Source organism: Macaca fascicularis, chromosome 5, assembly GCF_037993035.2.
Source record: "Macaca fascicularis isolate 582-1 chromosome 5, T2T-MFA8v1.1".
Taxonomy (NCBI): domain Eukaryota; kingdom Metazoa; phylum Chordata; class Mammalia; order Primates; family Cercopithecidae; genus Macaca; species Macaca fascicularis.
Window position 1 is genome coordinate 180431422 of NC_088379.1, and position 23754 is coordinate 180455175.

The 23754-nt window shown below is 36.6% G+C and overlaps 1 protein-coding gene across 4 annotated transcripts in view; it reads right to left on the bottom strand.

Moving 5' to 3' along the window:
* GPM6A (glycoprotein M6A) overlaps window positions 1-23754 on the bottom strand; it is a 368540-nt gene that overhangs the window by 28376 nt on the left and 316410 nt on the right. For all 4 annotated transcript variants that reach the window (XM_015450561.3, XM_074040779.1, XM_015450559.3 and 1 more), the window contains exon 3: window positions 11191-11347. In XM_015450561.3, coding sequence (XP_015306047.1) covers window positions 11191-11347 — 157 coding nt within the window. The remainder of the gene's footprint in view (window positions 1-11190; window positions 11348-23754) is intronic.

Sequence of the window (23754 nt, forward strand, 5' to 3'; positions counted from 1 at the left end):
TATTTAGCTAGGCCGGACTTGGTAGCTCATGCCTGTAATCCTGGCACTTTTGGAGGCTGAGGTGGGTGGATCACCTGAGGTCAGGAGTTCAAGACCAGCCTGGACAGCATGGTGAAACCCCATCTCTACTTAAAATACAAAAATTAGCTAGGCATGGTGGTGTGCGTCTGCAATCCCAGCTACTAGGGAGGCTGAGGCAGGAGAATCACTTGAACCTGGGAGGCGGAGATTGCAGTGAACCGAGATTCCACCACTGCACTCCAGCCTGGGTGACAGAAGTAGACTGTCTCAAAAAAACCAAAACCCAAAACAAAACAAGAAAACATATTTAGCTAACAGGCAGGAAGAGCGATAGATAGATAGATAGATAGATAGATAGATAGATAGATAGATAGATAGATAGATAGATACGTACATACATACATACATACATATGAAAAACCGAAGAAGATTCTATCAGGATGATTTATAAATAGCACACCCAAAATGGCAGCTAGAAGAAAAATCATATTAATTTAGAAATGACAAGGCCAAGTTAAAATATAGAAAGTTTTAAAAACATCACTGCTCATACAATTGGAAGTAAACATGGTAGTGAAATAACTATATATAAAATCATAAAGTAATAGAACATAATTGACAGAGTAAACAATATAAATTTTCCCTACCTCAAGCATTTTTCCTCTTCAATCCAGCCTTTACTTTTAGTCAGAAGAATTTTTCTAAAGTGCAAAACTAATTGCAATGTAGGAACTCTCACATATTTTTCATGGGAATGCAAAATGGTACAGCAGCTTTGGAAAGGACTTGGCAACGTATTACAAAACTTACCATACTGTTGCCATATAATCCTGCCATCAACTCTCTGATATTTACTTGAATGAGCTGAAAACTGGTGTCCACAGAAAAACCTGCATACAGGCGTTTAAAGCGTTTTGCTAATTGCCAAAACTTGGAAGTAACCAAGATGTTTCTCAGTAGGTGAATGGTTAAATAAACCTTGGTACATCTAGACAATGGAATATTAGTCCATGCTAAAAAGAAATGAGCTGGAGGTGATGGGGTTGGGGATAGATACTGGTCAAAGCACACAAGATTTAGTTAGACAGAAGGAATAAGTTAAGAAGTCTATTGTACAACATGGTCACTATAGTTAATAACAGTGTGTTGTATTCTTGAAAATGGTTAAGAGAGTAGGTTTTAAGTGTTCTCAATACAAAAAAAACCATGTGAGGTAATGCATTTATCAATTAGCTTGATTTAGCCATTCCACAATGTATACATATTTCAAACCAATATGTGGTGCAAAATAAATACATACAACTTTTATTTGTCAATTTAAATCAATCAGTCGGTAAAATAAAAATATTTTTAAAAAGAACAAATTGGGCTATAAAGCCAGGAAATGATGTGGAGGAAACTTAAATGCATATTGCTAAGTGAAAGAAGCCAACCTGTAAAAGCTGTATACTGCATGATTCCAACTATGACTTTCTGGGAAAGACAAAACTGTGGAGACAGTAAAAGAATCAGGGGTCTCCAGGTGTTGAGGGTGAGGGAGGGATGAACAGGTAGAGCGCAGAGGACTTTTAGGGCAGTGAAACACTCTGTGTGATACTATAATGGTTGATACACAACATTTTACATTTGTTCAAACCCGTAGAATGTACAACACCAAGAATAAACCCTGATTTCAACTGTGGACTTTGGGTGATGATGCGTCAATGTAGGTTTGTTGATTGTAGCAAATGTACCAGTCTGGTGAGGGATTTTAAGAGTAGGGGAGGCTGCATATATGTAAGAGAAAGGAATACATGTGAGTCTGTGTACCTTCTGTTCAATATTGCTGCCAATTTAAAATGGCTCTAAAAAATAAAGTCAACTTTTAAAAACTAACTGCAACACTTTCTTCTTTATTATCTTGCATTGGTCTCATCCACTCCACAAATCATGTTGATATACTTCAAGATTTACATGACACATCAGAGTTTTGCAACTACTGAACCTCTCCATCCAGATCTAGCACATGTATGACTGCAGCACTCTATGTATTTCATTCTAATTCACACCTTCTGGGTTACTTGTAGAAGTTCTTTCTATCCTCCCAACCCAAGATCAAGAGTCCCTTTTACTCACTAATTTGTTAATACAGTTATACATTCTTAAAAGAAAGGAATACATTTTGAGAAATTCATCATTAGGCAATTTAGTCCTTGTACAGACATCCTAGCATATACTTACACAAATCTAGATGTGTAGCCTACTACAAACCTACGTTACATGGTATAGCCTATTGCTCTTAGGCCATAATTCTACACAGCATGTTACTACACCAAATACTGTAGGCAATTGTAACATGATGGTAAGTATTTGTGTCTCTAAACATATCTAACCATAGAAAAGGTACAGTAAAAATATGGTATTGTAAGCCTATGGGACCACCCTCTGACACGTGGTTCAGCACTGATGAACACATTAGGGGGTGCATCACTGTAATTAAAATGTCCTGTGTGCCCACAATGGGTACTGTACTAGGCCTTAGATCTCCACTAGTCAACACTTCTTTATCACAGACATTAATCCCCTCCTCTTTGTGCAGTGTAAGCTATATGCATGTTCATCAATAGGTTTAGTATGCAGGTCTTCATGTACAAGTCTCCCATGTATTCTGACTGTACTAGGGGCTCCCCAGGGACAGGGACTCTGTTTTGTTTCTTGATGAATCCTCGCAACGCAGAATGACACATCAATCCTTGTAACAGATTCTTAAAAAAAAAAAACTGAGCTAGAGATTTTACTTTTTCAAGTGAAAATAAAATTCAAATAAAGTCAAATTATATAAAAATAAAAGCATCCGATGGGCTTCGTGGTGGCTCATGCCTGTAATCCCAGCACTTTGGGAGGATGACGCCCGCTGATCACCTGAGGTCAGGAGGTGTTTGAGACCAGCCTGACCAACATGGTGAAACCCTATCTCTACCAAAAACACAAAGATTAGCCTGTCGTGGTGGAACACCTGTGATCCCAGCTACTGAGGCTGAGCCAGGAGAATCTCTTGAACCCAGGAGGTGGAGGTAACAGTGAGAGGAGATCATGCCACTGCACTCCAGCCTGGGCAACAAGAGTAAAACTCTGTTTCAAGTACAACGTACATTTTTCAGCAAATATTACTGCAAAGGAAATTTCCATTTGGTGAGTACTAACAATATAATATAATTTTAATATTAGTGACACTGTAAATGTCTGAGAAATATACTTTTTTTTTTTTTTTTTTGAGATGGAGTCTCACTCAATCAACCAGGCTGGAGTGCAATGGCATAATCTCGGCCCACTGCAACTTCCACCTCCCGGGTTCAAGCAATTCTTCTGCCTCAGCTTCCCAAGTAGCTGGGATTACAGGCACCCGCCACCACGCCCAGCTGATTTTTGTATTTTGAGTAGAGACAGGGTTTCACCATGTTGGTTAAGCTGGTCTTGAACTCCAGCCCTTAGGTGATTCACCTGCCTCGGCCTCCCAAAATGCTGGGATTACATGTGTGAGCCACTGTGCCCGGACTGAGAAAAGTACTTTTGACCAGTGTTCCCAATATAATAATGCTAGTCTTACCAATTCTTCACTGAATATTTAACTTTAATACCCTCAAAACACTTAGTTTCCCCGTAAAGCAACCTTAACATATAAACTATAGTAGTGGTTAATCTCAAAATGATAAACAGAGATAAAGAAATGGAATCTCAATATGTTGTGAAGCAATATCTTTTGTAAAATGTTATTGCTTGAAAGGCAGAGTCCAAAAAATATATATAGCTCTTGAGTTTTTTCTGAAAATAATTTTAAAATATCTTTGCATAAAGATTTTTCCCAGTATGGCAGGCATAAAATTTCTAGTTGAAAAATAAAGGCATTCACCAACAAATCAGTACTTCAAAAGACCATTAGTAGTCTGTGGTTATTATTTCATCCTTACTCTAGTGGTCTATTTAAATACTAACTATTACTTGTTTGAAACTATTTGGCATACTAAAAGTATATTTGAGTTTGAATTGGCCAATTTTACAAACCATATTTTCCTTTGTCAAGTGTCACCTGAATGTGTAATATTGAGGCTAATCACATTGACAACAGTTAATGTGAGTGAATGTACCCAGATCATTGCCTTGGGAGCCATCAAGTCTAAAAAGTTGAGGATGAGTATTTGCTATCCTTGAGATTAATTCCTGGCTTTATTGCAAAATTGGATTGAAAAACCTATACCTGAAGATGCCTTCATTTAAACTAGAGTATATTTGTAAGTAGAAATTAGAAATTCATATGTTATGGAGATATTTCCCTAAACTTTTTAGAGGGCATCACATTCTACAATTTAATTTTATATTAACAAAGTTAGAAACTGGAAGATTTCAAGTATTCTGTAAAAAGAAAATAGAGATTCATAGAGTATTAACCTTCAATATACAGGATGTTTATCATAAAATAGATGCTTTACGTAATTATTTTTAATAGAACTACTTTGCTTAGGAAGGCTTGGATCAGATAATGTGTTATTTTATGTGTTTAGTTTTTCTTTTTAAGTAAAAGTACTTTAGACACTCTTGATACGATATGATGAGAACAATACCTCATCTCTGTGACCTTCCTCCTCATTACTCAAAACCCCAATCTAACTATGAGAAAAATATCCAACAAATTACAACCGAAGTGCATTTACAAAATGTATTACTTAGCTAATACTCCTTAAAACCGCCAAGTCCTTTGAAAACAAGGCAAGTCTTAGAAAATGTTGTAGTTCTTAGTAGTCTAAGGGGAGACAATTAAAAGTAATATGGTATCTTGAATGGGATACTGAAACAGAAAAAGAACATTTTGCAAAAACGAAGGAAATCAGAAAGAAGCATGGACTTTTAGTTAACAATAGTGTATCATTATTGGTTCATTAATTGTAACAAATATACCATACTAATGTAAAGTGTCAGTCACAGGGCGGACTAGGTTTGGTATATATGGAAACGGTACCATCTTTACCTTTCTGTAAATCTAAAATTATTCCCAAATAAAATGTTTATTTAAAAATTACTTTAGGATTATAAAAATGTAAGCAGTCATAAATTATATAAAATTTTATCCTAGGACAATCTGATAGGAGAATATATATATTTTTTTAAAGTTTTGGCCAAAGAGTATATATCATGACTTGAATAATCTAAAAAAGCAAACACAGACATAAACAAAATAAAATGTTCAACATTTTGAGAAGTTATTTTATTTTAATTTAATTTCAGTCACAACTTACGGTGATCTGAGAAGCATCCACATGATGCAAACTTTTTATCAATTTTCCATCTCTGGCTGCCGTAAGTCTCTTGTATATTAAAATCTAAACTAGATGCTCTACACAGAGTTTTCCATTTTATCAATGCCACCTTATGAGACTAGCAGAAAATTTCTGTCAACTTTTCCATTAGACATCAGAAAAAATAAGAACTTTATTTTTTAATACTTTTAATAAAGTTTTAACTTTTTAAAAAAGTTTAGAACTTTTTTAACTTTAATAAAGTTCTTATTTTTTCTTATTTATTTCTTCCTATAATTTATGTACTAGCATAGTTAATATCTTAACAGTTACACTGAGATTGGTCCACTGTCCCAGTATTTAGGGTTCAGTTCTGAAGCAATATACGAGATCTACTTCAGATACTTGCAGCAAATAAAATCCTGGCCCTTATTCCTCAATGCAATGGTTTTTCAAATATTATTTTAAAATCTCACCCCTATGTTTGAGGGAGTCTACACCTCCTACACCCCACCCTCCAAATCTTCCCTACTGATAAAATCTGAAAAAAAAAAAAAAAAATGATGTTGCCTTAAGTTTCCTAGAAAGAGGTAAGGCTTTATTCTAGGAATTCTGTTTCCACAGTTTGGGTTCAAATGTGTGTGTGTGTGTGTGTGTGTGTGTGTGTGTGTGTGTGTGTGTGTGTTTTATTTTAAAAGGCACTAAATTTTGGGGGCAGACTAAAGCGCAGAGTTTCTTTATAATAATTAGAAATTTATCTTAGGCCTCCTTATAGCTAGTCATCAAAAGTTAGTCACAGAAAAGCATCTTAGACTACCAAGTTCTTTCACATCCTGCAGGGCATTCTTGTATTTGTAAAAAGAGATAATTCGTGATTGTTGATAAAGTAAAGGTTAAGTTGAGGACATCTCTGTAAGGAATCAGTGAGTGATCTTACAAAGATGCAAAACAGAAAATGACTGCCGAGTTACAAAAGACCCTCGGTGAACAGACAACCATCCTATTAAATTAACTCAAATAAACCATAAAATGGTAGGGAAGCCCTGATCATGAGGTTAGTGGCATGGGCTCTGTGCCAGATGCTTGGATTCAAATCTGGCTTCATCACCCACCATGTACTCCAGGCAAGTCAGTCATCCTCGCCAGGTGGCAGCTTCTTCATCTCTGAAATGAGGATAATTCTAGTATCTATGTGGCATAGTTTATCAGAGGATTCAATGTCCTACAATTAAGTATAGTAGGTATAGTGCAGGCATATGTAAGTGCCTAAAAAATATTTCCCGTTATTATTACTGAACTTATTATTAGTACTAAAATTTGATTTTAAGCTATGAAACGGAGCTGCGAGTTATACGGAATAGATTTTAAGATAATTATATAGAGTATGTCTTAAAAATACTAATCTAATGTGCTGTGGTCAAATCTACAAACACCTGAGGCTAAGGAGTTCGTATACCAGCCTGGTCAACATCATGAAACCCCGTCTCTACTAAAAATATGAAAACCTGGCTAAGGCTGAGGCTAAGACAGGTGTTTTGAACTAAACAAACAGAATAAGGGTTGAATATCCTTTATCTGAAATGCCTAGGGGCAGAAGTGTTTTGAATTTCAAAATTTTTTTTAGGTTTTGTAATATTTGCATTAGACTTACCAGTTGAATATCCCAAATCCAAATACCCTGAATCTGCAATGTTCCTGTGAACATTTCCTTTGAGCATCACGTTGACAGCCAAAAAGTTTCACATTTTGGAGCATTTCAGATTTGGGATTTTAAGATTAGGATAGTCAACCTCTTATGTTTCTTTATCTCTGAAAAAGGGTAACAATAGCAATTAGTTAATTTTGTTGCTTTAAAACTTATATATGGAAGAACGTTGCTGTTATAATAAGACTGTTATGAGTTGAATTGCGCCCTCACAAAATTCATATGATGAAATTCTACTATCAGTATCTCAGAGATTGACCTTATTGCTCTTTATTGAGTTGAAAAAGAAAAAAATAGGTCACTAGGGTGGACTCTATTCCAATGACTGCTGTCCTTATAATAAAGGGGAAATTTGGACACAGCCTTTCAGGCAGGAAGAACATCATGTGAATGTGAAGGTAGTGATGACTAGGACTTCTATAAACCGCTGGATGCCAAAAATTACCAGCAGCCAACCAGAAGGTAGGGGAGAAACACGGAACCAGGTGATCTTTACAGCTCTCAGGAAAAAAAAAAAAATCAACCCTGGTGACTCTTTGGTCTCAAACTTCTGGCTTCCTGAATTGCGAGACAATGAATTTCTGTTGTTTAAGCCATCCACTTTATAGTACTTTGTTGTGGCAGCCACAGCAAACTAGTAAACACACTTCCAAAAGTTATTATTGTTTTATTTAACTCTTAGAGCAGGTAGATTTATGGAAAATAAATTTATTAAAAATTCCATAGACTTTATTAGTACGTTTGGGAAATCCATTACTTCGAAAGTGTTTTATTTAAAAATCTAAATGTCAGAAGAAGTACAGAAAAATTCTGAGATCCATAATGATGTCACAGTAGCAATCGGAAATTTGTAGAAATAAGAAAATTGGGGATGGGTGCAAAAATATCTCAAGATTTGAAAATGTGACACACTGAATGTCTCCTAATTTGCAGTGGAATAAATATGTTTTGGCTTAAACTTTAATAAGAAAATATGGTTAAAAAATAAATATTTCTACATTAAACTTAATAAGGTCATGTTTAAAGTAGTCAATAACATATATTTGACTGTACTCAATTTGGTGCCATTTAATATTTAAGGTAAATAAATTTTGTTACTTAAAATACTTTAATAACTTTTCATACAATGTTTTAATAAAGTAGTTAATAATGATTTTCACCCCCAAAATTTAATATTGTGGTTTTATGTGCCTCAAATTCTGGATTTTGAATGATAGACAGCATTAAAATGTTGTAATGAACTTGAATTGGTCCTGATACTGCAGGAGAGGAAACACAGAATGCAGATCAAGTTATGCTTTCAAAGGCATTCATTGAGTAAAGGGGATATTGATTATCTCTCCATTCAGTGATACAAGATACAATGCTGCCTCTTTTTTTTTTCTTTTTTTTTTTTTTTTTGAGACGGAGTCTCGCTCTGTCACCCAGGCTGGAGTGCAGTGGCGCCATTTGGGATCACTGCAACCTCCGCCTCCTGAGTTCAAACGATTCTCCTGCCTCAGCCTCCCAAGTAGCTGGGATCACAGGTGCGTGCCACCATGCCAGGCTAATTTTTGTATTTTATTAGAGACGGGGTTTCATTATGTTGACCAGGCTGGTTTACGAACTCCTGACCTCGTGATCCTCCCGCTTCGGCCTCCCAAAGTGCTAGGATTACAGGCATGAGCCACCGCCCCTGGCCTGCTGCTTCAAAATTAATTGCATTTGGGCTGATATAATTTCAGTGAGTAACCATTTACTCTTTATGCAGCAGAGAGAAACAGGGATAGAATAACAAGTTACTGTTAGTATCAACTAAGGAAGATTTTTATATACTTGTTGCAAAAAGAAAAAAAAAAATCATGCTTTAGTATTATTCAGTATCCCAAGTAGAGCTGCACTGATAGAATACCTTCAAAAGCACAGACTCATTCAAAGCTACGGAACACAGGCAAAACAGGTTAACAGGTTCACTTTGAACATAATAAGGTAGACCGTAAGATACAATCTGCCTACAAATGAAAAAAAAATAATAATTATTATTTAATTTTTTAAAAAAAAGCAGCATCAGTAGAATGGAAATAAGCAGCAGGAGAGGGTGGAAGATAAATGTCTTTTCCCCTCGATTTCATGGAGCTGCAAGTCCTGCGTGATATGCAAGCTGAGGTGGGGGTGTGGAGGAATGGTTGGCAGAGAAGGGAGGCAGGGTTCTGCAGTGCTGGCTGCAGCCGCCACTGTTTACTTCTCAGTGGTGGAGCTAGCCCCCTTCGTGAAGGCAGTGCTGGGACAGCCAGGGTGTGGCTCAGAGCCTCACCCGCCGCTCTGCTGTCTCTGCAGAACGCAGGAGAATGCAGCTTCTACTCTTGTCTCTGCTCTGCTCATTCCGGGGTGGCGGGGAGGTGTTACAGGAGTGGGCGGGGCAGCTTGCTGGGCTGACACCCTGCTGCATTGCCTCTGGAGGAGCCCACGCAGCTGCTGCCACCCTTCTGGTCTGTTGGGTGGGACTGGTGACATAATTGTTACCATTATAGAAAAAAAAAAAAAAACCAGAAACGTGGCTCATGGTTTGCTTCGAAAATTCCTGTTTGAAATACCTTTAAGATGCTTGAATGGCAGGCAGCTAACCAAGTGCATCTCTCTCTATATATAGATATGCAGTTCTTCGTTGATTGCTTTTTCTTTTTATTATGAAGTTATTTTCAAATTCTGAATGAAATAACACAATTGACTGCACTCTTCCTGGCAGAGGGTTATTACCTTATGGTAAAGACGTGCTTTCAGACCCCCTATCTCATTATTTTTTCACTAGGGCTTTAGCATCACAGACTCGTCAAGCTGGAATAAGCTTTAGAAATGATCTTCATTTTGTAAATGAGGAAACTGTGATCCATAAAAGGTAAGTAACTTGCCAAGGCACACCAGTGGCATTACAGTGTTACTCTTCCAATTGTAATAAAAAGCCAATTACTATATAACTCAATTCACTCTACTCTATTGGCAGAAGAGAAATGAATCTTAAAATCGGAAGTTGCCTTTTTACTAGAGAAATTGCTTCGGCATCACTGAAAATTGGACCATGAATTATTCATGTTTTATTTTTTCATCAATCCAAGATCTCTGTGTAACTAAGTTTTTCTGGATCTATAATTTGATATTACTGATTTAAATAATTTCAATAATAAGGCACAGTTTAAAGCCACTTAGTCACATTATTGGGATCCCAGTTTTACTCTAATTCATATATTTTAGCTCTTTGGGTGTTACGATTAGTCTTGTCCCAAACTAAAATAGGTGATTCTCATAAGAAATAATTCCAGAGACCATTACAAATATCCACAGCTCAGGCAAACTATCTTATCAGATTATCGTTACTGTTGACACCGAGAAGCATAATAAAATGTGTTAGAAACAGGTTAAAATAAAAAAGGTTTGCTGGTTAACAGTTTTTTTTTTTAACATTTCTGTGAGATTGAAGTAATTTACATCATTCCCTATTAGAGAAAATTTACTTAATATGAATTATATGCTATAATTAGACACATGTTGTTACATAACATTAGAAAAAAGGAAAATATGTCTGTCAAGAATGGAAGCTTCAACATTTCATTCTAGAAAAATTATTCTGCATAAAAGTGCAAAAGTACTTTCAACCTTATTACTTTTCATTTTCACCACTCTTATGCATTAATATGCATTTTCTGTATTAGGAAACTCTAGAGTAAGACCGTAAGTTTTATTTGCCATTAAATATTATATAAATTAAAATTTAAGGTGGAAATTAATAGAATTCTTCAGTTAAGACAAAACAGAAATCACATGATATAGCTGTCCTCAAATTTACAGTAAAATACAGACACATATATTTAACAGGACACAGGCACATATATTGCTTATAAATTGGAGATGAATTTTCCTGTAATTCTCAGGAGAACCACAAAGCCCTCTGAAAAAAAAAATCATAAATCAACCAACAGTGTTGCGACCTCTAGAAACAAAACTAGTTGTGCTACATAGAATCTGAGGATTTGAAACAGAATCTTCACAAGAAATAATCTTCATTTCAAAAATAATGTTATCAAGATTTAAGATAGCATCACAGAAATAAATGTTACTGTGTTTAAAAAAAATACTTTAATTCTTGGGAGATGAATGCAAACACCTGTGTGCTATTGAAATAAATCCACATTAAATACTGAATGTAAAGAACGAACATACCCAAGCGCTCACACATCTGCCACAAGTGGTGATTTTGAAATCCCCATAGAGATCTTTGATGGCCCCAGTCGTGAAGAAGCCTTCCACCATCAGCAAAATGCCATACACAAAGAACGCAGCTGCGATGCCGTAGATCACATACTTAAAGATGTCAATCCTGAGAGAAAAGACAAAGTGACTTATTTCAATAACTTCTCATTGCTGCTGTGCAGAAATTGACTCTCACATGCTCATGATTCTTTTGGAATGAAAGTTATAGAATATTTATATTTATAATGAAGGTTGGATTTAAAAACATGTTTGCTTCATATATCTAATGTTTATATATAAATTTTGTGCTGCCACTTCCATATTTGTCGACAAGAGATTTAGGGTTTTTGTGTTTGTCAGTTTCTTCCTCTTCTTTTCTAGCCTCTCCTCTTCCCTGGTTCTTCCCTGGTTCACACTGAAGTAAGCTGAAATAAGCAATAAATTATACTTCTAAAGGAGTTTGCTCCTTATTCTTTTATTATTATTATTATTTTTTTTGAGACAGAGTCTGCTCTGTTGCCCAGTCTGGAGCACAGTGGTGCGATCTCGGCTTACTGCAACCTCTGCCTCCTGGGTTCAAGTGATTCTCCTGCCTCAGCCTCCCAAGTAGCTGGAATTACAGGGATGTGCCACCACGCCAGGATAATTTTGTCTTTTTAGTAGAGACAGGGTTTCACCATGTTAGCCAGGCTGGTTTGAACTCCTGAGCTCAGGCAATCCACCTCCTTGGCTTCCCAAAGTGCTAAGATTTCAGACTGAGCCACTGCTCCTGGCCTATTCATTTGTTAAGTAGGGTAATCATCATACAATTTCTCTAATTAGGACAAAATGACAAATGTAAAGGTTTGTGTATGTAACACTGGTTTTTAAAACTTATATTAAAAAGGAAGGAAGCTTTATAGTTAATGATGCAGTAGTTTTACATAAAATGATATAAATCCCATATTTTTGCATTACAGATAGTCAATTATGGTTGTATTCTACTTTGTACTTATCATAAACATTATGTGTATTTGTTAATGATAATGCAAGTAATGAAAAAGATATGGTTTTGCAGATTAATATTGACAATGAGACTTTTAGGTATAATCACTAATGGATATTCTGCGGAATTGGGTCTGAGCCAAGATATGGCATACTTTTATGGTGGCATGGGAAGGTCCTTTTCATGTTCTCACAATTGATTACCCAGTTTTTCTTTTTTTAAAACACCATGTGGCTAAAATAAAACATTTATCTGGAAAATGTAAAACAGTGCACAGCCAGAACTGATACATAATAACAGATGGATATATGGATAGATAGATAGATTTAATTCTTTTCCCCTAGCTCTGTAACTAGGAAATGATATTCAATAACATTAAGAAGAATAATTCGTTCATTTATGAATTAAGATCATTGAATTAAGATCATTTGCATTTCCATGTTTTGAAAGCATTCATTCCATACATATGCTCCAAATAATATCTTTTAAATCTGTAGGAATATTCATAGTCCTAGGTGTAGCTAGAGTTAAATACTCCAGCAGGATTTATTTTATATATATATCTCTCTACATGATCAGTGAGCATTTCATATTCAATGTAGTAAGAGCTGTAGAAACAGTCAGTTAAATGCAGATGTGGAAATAACACCAACCGAATGCTATACAATAGGTATTTAACCTAAAAAATAGGTTGTATTTAATACTGGGAACGTATTAACTGTATCCATTTCTTTGGATAGAGATCATGACTTTCTAATTAAAAGTTAATACAGCACCAATATATAAGTACTCGTTGAAGCTAAATATTTTCTTGAGACTGCTGGGTGAATTCAGTGAGTATGAAATAAATTTACACTTTCAATAAACTCACCAATCTTCCTTTGAACTTCTAATTTCCTTCATAATTAAGATTTTTAATGATTTTTCTTAGCATAATTTCCACCTATTTATTTATTTATTTATTTATTTATTTATTTATTTATTTTTCAAGACATGGTCTCCCTCTGTCACCCAGACTGGAGTGCAGTGACACGAGCATGGCTCACTGCACCCTCATCCTCCTGGACTCAAGTGATCCTCTCGCCTCAGCCTCCCAAGTAGCTGGGGCTAGGGGTGTACACCACCATGCCCTGAAAATTTCTTCATTTTTTTTTGTACAGGTGGGGTTTTGCCATGCTACCCAGACTGGTCTGAAGGGATATGAACTCCTGGACTCAAAGGCATCTGCTATGGTTTGGCTGTATCCCCACCCAAACCTCATCTTGAACTGTAGTTCTCATAGATCCCCACATGTCATGGGAGAGACCCAGTGGGAGGCAGGTGAATCATGGGGGCAGTTACCTCCATGTTGTTCTTGTGACAGTGAGTGAGTTCTCATGAGATCTGGTGGTTTTCTAAGATGCTTTCCTGCGGCTTCTCGCTGCACTTCTCTCTCCTGCTGCTATGTGAAGAACGTGTTTGCTTCCCCTTCCACCATGGTTGTATGTTTCCTGAGGCCTCTGCAGTTGTGCTGAACTGTGAGTCAATTAAACCTCTTTCTTTTATAAATTACCCAGTCTCAGGTATGTCTTTTATAGCAGCATGAGAATGGACTAATACAGGATCTGCCAGCCTTGGCCTCCCAAAGTGCTAGGACTACAGGTGGGAGCCACTACTCCCAGCCTCACTTTAACTTTTGACATCTCTACTAGAATATAAGTTTCATAAAGGCAGAAGTTTTGGTCATTTATATCAACTACTATATCTTCCACTAGAATGCTATCTGACAGTACTGGATAAAAAACTGAATTGGGTGGGGGCAGTGGCTCAGGCCTGTAATCCCGTCACTTTGAGAGGCTGAGGTGAGAGGATCACTTGAGTCATGGTTCAAAATAGCGAGGTCAACATAGCGAGACCTGGTCAACATAGCGAGACTCCATCTCTACAAAAATAAAAAAAACTAGGCAGTCTTGCTGGCAGAAGGCTGTAATCCTAGCTAGGTAGGAGGCTAAAGCTGGAGTATTGTTTGTGTTTGGGTCAATGCTGCAAAGAGCTACGAACACACCACTGCACTCCAGCCTGAGAAACAAAGTGAGAACCTATCTAAATGTAAACAATGTGAAAGGAAAAAAAAGGAAGTAATTATTAAACTAATATATGTTTAATGAGTAATCACAAAAGAGCCAATGAATGAGAGAAGTGTCTATCAAAGGCCTCTTAATTCTTACCTGTCATTTTCTTGAAAAATACATTTGAATCCTCCAGATCTACTTAAGTATCTATCCCATTCTTTTTTCCCAATTAAAACTGGTCACATATATATCCTTTGTGGTTCAAACTTAACTTGTCAAATTATTTAAACAGATTTGAGTATACCAGTACCCTATTTATTTTCAACAGTAATTTTTTAGATCAAATTCAAGATTCATCAATGTAATTTTAATAGTTTCTAATTTGCTTAAATTCCATACCTCAAAAAACTGCATTTCTCATTGTTGTTTTTAATAACAGTGCATAGGGAACAAATATTCTATAATGTGTGAAAAGTGAATACATTTTTGCTACGATAAGGAATACATTTTCATTCTGTAACTAATGTTTAGCCTCTAAATTTGGTCTGAAATGTTATGTTTTGGTACCATTTTGGGGAAGTGAGGGGTTTAACATCTTTCTCCCTCTTGGGTAAATAGGTTTTCTCTACTTTTCTATGCGCTAACACATAAACAAGAAAAGCTAAGAGAATTTGTTGGCATAAGACAAAAACCTCTAAAGTAGGGAATGATTTTCTTGTAGAGGACTTGTTTGGTAGACAAAAGTACAAATGACTGGGGGTGAAGAAACAAAGAGAAATTTCTGAAGGCCTAGAACTGAAAAAATTGCAAACATGCTAAATGGGAAGAATTTGGCCAAAAAAGTGCTTTCAGTAATTTTCGTAGCTTTGATATGAAATCAATTATTGAGGGAAATCCATTTTAATCTCTAAAAACTAATTATTGTTCAGAAAATCTTTTTCCAATCATTTTGGTTCTAAAAATTTTCTGATGTAATTAAACAAAAACATTACACCCTCAAAGAACTAGATAATATCTGCTGAATAAATTTTTTAGAAAAGAACCTATAAATAAAAAGCAAGAGCCTGTATTAAAGAAATCCTGATATAAGCATATTACCATATCTAAATGTACCAGTCATGAAAAATGTGGTCACAGATTGCTAGTCCATTGAATAATTCTTTCAACACAAGAAACAATCAAGCAAAAAAGTTTTTGCGTAAGTCAGTCACATGATGGTTAGAATATAGCTATTTCTATTAAAGTATTGGACCTCAACAATATTTCTTCCTTTAGCACATGCATTTATATATATGGAAAAAACAGAGTATACATCTTGAGTTCATCATGTGGAAGCAGTCAATTAATATTTCAAATTCCCCACTCCAGGCCATACAGACACATGCGGAGACACACTCAGACATATGACTTCACACTGATAAGGCAAAGAACATATGGAACATCTGGAGAACTGTCAATGGCGTTGGAGAAAAGAGAAAGGATCTTCTGGGAGTAGGAGTTTTATTGAAGTGAAGAAGGGGTCATGGTGTGTGGAGAAGTATATATATTAACTAAAGGTCTATTTCTGCAGCCTTGATACTGTTTTATTAACAAATTGTTGTTTATTTCACATTCTCAAGCTTGAATTTATTTTCTTAAATTAATTAGAGTACGACTAGAATGGAAAGGGTGGCGTTAAGTGATGGAGACATCCTGTGATTATATACAAGCTCAAAATCAGGGGATAGAAGGCTTGATCATGCTGATAGAAATCTAGGGATGCTCTGACAATATTTTTGAAAGAATGCATGAAATAGAATTTGCTGCATATAAGATGAGAGAGAGAAGAGCTTGGTAATGGTAATGTCCCAGAGCAATTGTTTAGTGGCTGACTTTCACTGCCTGAATATTGCACAAATCTATTTGTCAAAGGCAATGAGGCAGATGATGTGAACTGTGTAAACCTGTCATGTATTTGAAAGAATCTGAGGATGTCAACTTTCAGATCAAATTTGACATCAAGAACACTTTAAAGAGTGTTTCATGGACTATTCTATACAATTTTTTTGGTTAAAATGGCATGTTTTCTAAACATATTTTAATTTTTTAATTTGGAAATGATTTCAAATTTACAGAAAAATTTTGAATAAAACAAGTAGTATGTGGAGCAACTTTACATCCTTTCTCTACTTTATAACATTTTATCTCATTTACTTCATTATTTTCTCTGGATGATATGTCTGAACATAGAGAACGTCTTCACAGTATATAGTTATTGATCTCAGGAAATATATCATTGACATAATACTTATGTCAAATCTTTTTTTGTATTTCAATTTCATCAACCGACTCAATGATGAATTTTGTGGGATTTCTTTCTTGCCTGATAACGGATCCAATCTAGGGGCTACTGTTGTACCTATTTGCTGTGTCTCCGGTCTTCTTTAATCTGGAACATTTCCACTGTCTTTCTGTGTCTTAATGACATTTATGTTGTTGAAGAATATAACTCTATTCTGCCCTTTTGAACGGAATGTTCTTTTTGAGTTCATCTGATGTTTCCTCATGGTTAGATACAGGTTACTCATACTTGGCTAGAATACTATACAAGTGATATTGTGATATTGTGCTCCTGTTAGGGTATCTTCCTCCTCACACAAAGTCCTTCCGCCTCTCAGTACTAATTTTAATTTTCATCATCTAGTTAAGATGATGTCTGATTTCTGTATTGTGTACTACTTCTCTTCCAACTAACAGGCGATCTGTGAGGAGATACTTTAAGACCAACCAAACATCTTGCTCCTGGTCAAAACCTCTCCCCAGTGTTTGCATCCCATCCAATGATGAATATTGCCAGACTCAATTTTCTTATCATGTTTCCAAAATGATGATTTCCTAACTCCATTACCAGTTCCACATTTGCAAACAGCACCTGGTATTCTGATGCAAGAAGAGCCCACCCTTTCCCCCCATTTACTGATTTGTCTATTTATTAGTGACACGGACTAATGGTGTCTGATTTTTTTTATCAAGGTTTAAATGCCATTACAATAGCTCATTATTTTGGTGCTCAGATTTTTCTAGACTTGAGCAATAGGAATCCCTTCAAGCTGGCTCTTGTATCTTTGTGACATGTGCCTAGCAATTTTTAAGAATACTCCTTACTTTCTTATAGTGCAAGACGTCCCAGACTCATCTAGCACATACCTCTTTCAACCCCAGAAATAGGCATCTCTTTGAGAAACTCTTGTCCTATTAAAGAGCAATGGTACTGGGGACCAAGATGCGCTGCTAGTTGTGCTCACTGCTAATGTTGTGTCTGTACCTCTAGGTCTTTTTATTGTATCAAGGTAAGAAATACATGTATGTATACACACACACATCAATATATGCAACTATATAAACACATCTATATATGTGTACATGTATGTGTGTTCATATATACATATATATACATGTGCACACGTAACTGCATAACAAATATACACATATTTTAGAAATATTGAGTACACAGTGATACCTCCAAATCCAGTCTATCACTACAGAGACTTTTATTGCTTTCCTCCTTTGATATTTGTATGTCTTTCTTCCGTAATGAGCACACTGACTCCTAGGAACATTAACACATTTATTCTTTTGTTTATTTCCATAATAAATCTAAAATTATTTCAGAATTACTTATTCACCTCATTAAAAAATCATATCTATCTGGAAAGAGTTCTGGTGGTTTCCAATCCTTCCCACACCTTGCCCAAGACTGAGACTATATAGTCAATATACTGTGTTTCTAAGTTACATGGATTGGTGTATTTTTTCTTCCATTCATTGTGGCCATGCTAATGCAACTGGGTCTGTTTGTTTCAGTTTCACGTTCTCCATCTCATCCATATTGATTTAGTTTCATTTTTGGATATACAGGACATTAACATGCTTCTAAAAGTCAAATCTATACAAAAGACATATCCAGAAAAGTGGCAAGACCTTTTCTATCCTGTCCATCCTGTTCCTTGTAGGTAACCCATTTCGTTGGATCCTTGATTATCTTTACTGTGTTTTATGCAAAGGCAAGTGTGTGTGTGTATGTGTATATGTCTATTTTTCCTTCTTTTTACATGAAATGTGCATACTCCATATATTCTTTTGTACTTTGATCAATGAACAATAGCCTCTGAAAATTTCTCTATACAAATTCGTAGAGTATGTTCTCATTCTTTTTAACTGTTGCATACTACTCCATGTGTATTTACCCCCTATCATTTATTCACAAAATCTCCAATGCTTGCTTATATGGTTATCAATATTTTACAGTTAGAATATTGCAGCAATGAATAACTTTGTTCATATGTATTTTCAAATAATTGAAGACATATCTTTAGAATTAGGATGGGAGGATTGTTGAGTTGGAAATTAAAGACATAAGTAGTTTTGTTACATATTGCCAATTCCTCTCTACAGGTCTTGTACCATTTTGTATTCCCACCAGCAGTATATTAGAATGTCTGTTTTCCCCATCTTCTACAGAAGAAAGCATTGTTAAGCTTTTAAATTGTTGCTAATCTGATGGGTGATGAGTGGTATCCTAGTATTGCTTTATATATCTTAGGTATTTATGAAATTCAACATCTTTTCATACGATTATGGGCACTATATATCTTTTTGTGAATTGTCTATTCACGTGTTTTGCCATTTTACCATAAGATTTGTGGTCCTCTCTGCACCCCATAATTTTTAAAAGATCTTTATAAATAAGGGATATTATACTTTTGTCTGTTGATAGTTTAGATATTTGTCCTTGCCTAAACTTCATGTTGATTGTAATCCCCAGTGCTGAAGGTGGGGCCCAGTGGAAGGTGTTTGGGTCATGAGAACAGATCCCTTCTGGCTTGGTGCTGACTGAAGAGTCAACTCTTAAGTCTTCCAACCCTCTCTTGCCCCCGCTTTGGCCATGGGATGTGCCTGCTCCCCCTTCACCTTCTGCTATGATTGCAAGATTCCTGAGGCCTCCTTAGAAACCAAGCAGATGTCAGCACCATGCTTCTTGTAAAGCCTGCAGAACCATGAGCCAATTAAATCTCTTTACTAATTACCCAGTTTCAGGTATTTCTTTATAGTAATGCAAGAACGGTCGAACAGAGAAAATCGGTACTAGAGAGTGGGACATTGCTATAAAGATACCTGAAAGTGTGAAAGCAGGTTTGAATTAGGTAACAGGCAGAGATTGAGAGAGTTTGGAGTGCTCAGAAGAAAACATGAATATTAGGGAAACTTTGGAACTTCTTAGATAGTGATTAAATGATTGTGACCAAAATGCGTGTAGTGACATGGACAGTGAAGTCAAGGCTGACAAGGTCTCAGATGGAAATAAGAAATTTACAGGGCACTGGAGCAAAGGTCACACATGTTATGTCTTATGAAAGAACTTGGCTGCATTTTGTCCACACCCTGTGCCTCTGTGGAAGTTTGAATTTCAGAGTGATGATTTAGGGTATCTGGCAGAAGAAATTTCTGAGCAGCTAAGCATTTGCATGGCTGCTTCTAACAGCCAATGCTCGGATGTGGGAAGAAATAAATAACTTTAAATTTGAAATAATATTTAAACAGGAAGCAGAGCATAAAAATTTACAGAATTTACAGCCTGGCCATGTGGCAGAGAGGAAAAAAAAAGTTTCCTGGAGAGGAATTCAAGAATTCAAGCAGGACGTGGAACAACCTCTTGCTAGAGAAATATGCATAACGAAAAAAGAGCCAAGTACAAATATCCAAGACAATGGAGAATAAGCCTTGAAGGCCTTTCAGAGACCTTCGTGGTAGCCTCTCCCTTCACAGGCCCAGAGGCCTAGAAGGAAAGAATGGTTTCAGGGGACAAGCCCTGGGCCCCACTGTCCTGTGCAGCCTCGGGACACTGTTCTCCACATCCCAACTGCTCATGCTCCAACCTTGGCTCAAAAGTCCCCAAATACAGCTTGGGCTGCTGCTTCAGAGGGTGCAAGCCATAAGCCCTGTCAGCTTCCATGGTGTGCTAAGCCAGTAGATACACAGAATGCAAGAGTGAAGAACACTTGGTAGCCTCTGCCTAGATTTCAGAGGATGTATGAGAAAGGCTGGGTGCCCAGGAGGAAGCCTGCTGCAAGAGTGGAGGCCTCACAAGAACCTCTGCTAGATGCAATGCCAAGTAGAAAAGGGGTTTGGAGTTCCCACACAGAGTCCCCACCAGGGCACTGCCTAGTGGAACTGTGAGAAGTGGGTCACTGATCTCCAGACCCCAGAATAGTGGATCCACTGGAAGCTTGCACTTTGTGCCTCAAAAAGATGCAGGCACTCAAAGCCTGTGAGAGCAGCCACAGGAGTTAAACCCTTGTGCAAAGCCACAGGGGTAGAGATGCCGAAGGCCTTGAGGGCCCACCCCTTACATCAGTGTGGCCTGGATAGTGGGACATAAAGTAAAGATTATTTTGGAGCTTTAATATTTAATGACTGCCCTGCTGTATTTTGAACTCGCATGGTACGTGTAAGCCTTTTTATGTCTGTCAATAATTCTCCCTTTTGGAATGGGAATATTTACCTACTGTCTGTATCTCCATTGTATGTCGGAAGGAATTAACTTGTTTTTGATTTTAGAGGCTCACGAGTAGAAAGGATTTGGCTTTTCTAAGATGAGACTTTGGACTTTTGAGTTAATGCTGGAAAGAGTTAAGACTTTGGGTGACTGTTGGGAAGGCATGATTACATTTTGCAACATGAAAAGGACATGAGATTTGGGAGAGTCCAAGAGTGGAGTGATATAGTTAGGATATTTGTCCCTGCTTAAATCTCATGTTGAATTATAATCCCCAATAATAAAAGTAGGGCCTGATGGGAGGCGTTTGGGTCTTGGGGGTGGATCTTTCAAGGCTTGATGCTATCTTAACAGTGTGTAAATGTGTAGCGTCTGCCCTTGAACTCTCCCTCTCCCTCTCTTGCTCCTGCTCTGGCCATGTGAGGTGCCTGCTCCCTCTTTGCCTCTCACTATGATAGGATGCTTCCTGAGGCCTGCCCAGAAGCAGATGCCACTGCACTTCCTCTATAGTGTGCAGAAATATAAGCCAACGAAATATATATGCATACACTTTTTGTTGTTTGAGAAGGAGTTTTGCTCTTGTCTTCCAGGTTGGAATGCAGTAGCATGATTTCAGCTCACTGCAACATCTGCCTCCTGGGTTCAAGCAATTCTCCTGTCTCAGCCTCCCAAGTAGCTGGGATTACAGGTGTGTACCACTGCACCCAGCTAATTTTTGCATTTTTAGTAAAGACGGAGTTTCACCATTTTGGCTAGGCTGGTCTCAAACTCCTGACCTTGTGATCCACCTGCCTCAGCCTCCCAAAGTGCTGGGATTACAGGCATGAGTCACTGCGCCTGGCCTTACATTTTTTAATATATATACATTATTCAGTCTTAGTTATTTATTTATAGCAATGTAAGAGAGGGCTAAGATACAAGTGATAGATGTTACAAACATTTTCTTCTAGTTTGCCATTTGTCTTTTGGCTTTGCTTATGACATTTTGATATGCAACTTAAAAAAAAGAAATATGTTGTCAATGTTATCAGTGTTTATTTTTATTACATCTCTTCTGGGATTTTAGTCACAGTTAGAAGCCTTTACCTACATCCAGACGAATTCACCCATGCCTTCATCTAGCATGTGTCCATTTTCATGTTGTTATATTTAGACATCTGATCAATTTAGCATGTATTCTTTGGCTAGCACAAGAATTGAATCTAATTTTATCTTTTTTTTTTTCAAAATGGCTGTCCAGTTGTTCCAACATCATTTATTCAAAAGACCAGCTTTGCTGCAATGATTTTAGGTCTACTTCTGTCATACAATGGACTTCTATATCTAGATTTGTCTATTCTGTCCTTTCCATTCTGTTCCATAAATCTGTTCACTTGTGTGCCAGTGACACACTGTTTTAATCAAAGGGGCTTTGAATATGTCTTAATATCTTGTAAGATTAGATCTCTCATAGCTCCCCATTCTTTGTATTTTCTTAACTATTTGTGTGTGTTTATTTTTATACCTGAACTTTAGATTGTTCCTGTCTAGCACTATTAAAATGCCCACTGAAGTTTTATTAGGGTACACTGAATCTATTCATTAATTCTGAGAGAATTAACATTTTGATAATCCTCAGCAAGAATGAAGAATACCTTTTCCTTTGTTCAAATCTACTTTTACATCTTTGACGAGTGTTTCACAGCCAACTTCATGTAAGTTTTGAACATTTCTTATAAAGGTCCTTAATTTACTTTTTTGGCTACTATAAATCAAATTTACCTTTACCTTTAAAAATTCTTCTTTAGCAATACAAATGTTCCTGATTTTTACGTGTAAATTTTATATCCTACTATGTTGCTGAATTCTATTATTACTTGAATTGGCTTAATCATTGGTCCTAACATTTTTCAAATATATCACCCTGTTATTTGGAAATAGAGGGAGTTTTATTTCTTGTTTGCCAATTATCATGTTTTCTGTTTAGAACCATGGTTTAAGCAGAGATTCGGAGAAAAGGAGGAGAATGAGAAGCAGAGATCATCCTAGCCTCCTTTGTTCTTGACTTTAGTGGGTGTGTCTCATTGTATAATATTCTGGATTTAGAGTTGTGACTTTTTTTACACCCACACACACACGTATCATACATCTCTTTCTAGTTTCCCAAAAGTTTATTGGGAAGCAGCATTTTTACTAACATAATTTCTAGATTGAAATAAAAATGGTCATTAAAAGTGTGTGTGTGTGTGTGTGTGTGTGTGTGTGTGTGTGTTTCTGTTTCAGGTCTTATGGAATGGGGTCTAGTCCTTCCTTTCAACTTAGAAATCTGCTTTCTTTTTGTCTCACCCACATATTCCAATGTTCCAAGATGCTGCTTATGCTCGCGTGATTTCTTCCCAATGCAAAAAGCAGGAAATCAGATGTGCCTTCAGTGAAACTACACAGGCATGCTTACTTTGTTCATGCATTTCCAAAAGTTTCTATCATTTTAATTCTTACAAAAAGTTCATGCATTTCCAAAAGTTTCTAACATTTTAATTCTTACAAAAAGTTGTCACAGCCAGCAATTATTGCAAGAGCAAAAATGAACCTTGATTACTACGGTCAGCTATAAAAAACCCTGCTTCATACATTTATTTAGATTAGTGCAAAAGTAGTTGCAGTTTTAACCATTACTTTCAATGGCAAAACCGCCATAACTTTGCACCAAGCAAATACTTCCTAATCTCAGACACCTATGACTATAACTTAATATGGCAAAAGAGTGAATATTAACTTTCATGGCATAAATTGTGATTGAAAATCTTGAGAGAAGTTTATCCTGAATTATTCAGGTGGGTCCTCAATGCAAGCTCATGTTTCCTTATGAGATACGAGGAGGGAGTTCTGAGAGACACACAGAAGAAAAGAAGGTACTGTGAAGACGGAGGCAGAGATTAGAGTGCTGTGGCCTCAAGTCAAGGAAGGCTCACAACCACCAGAGC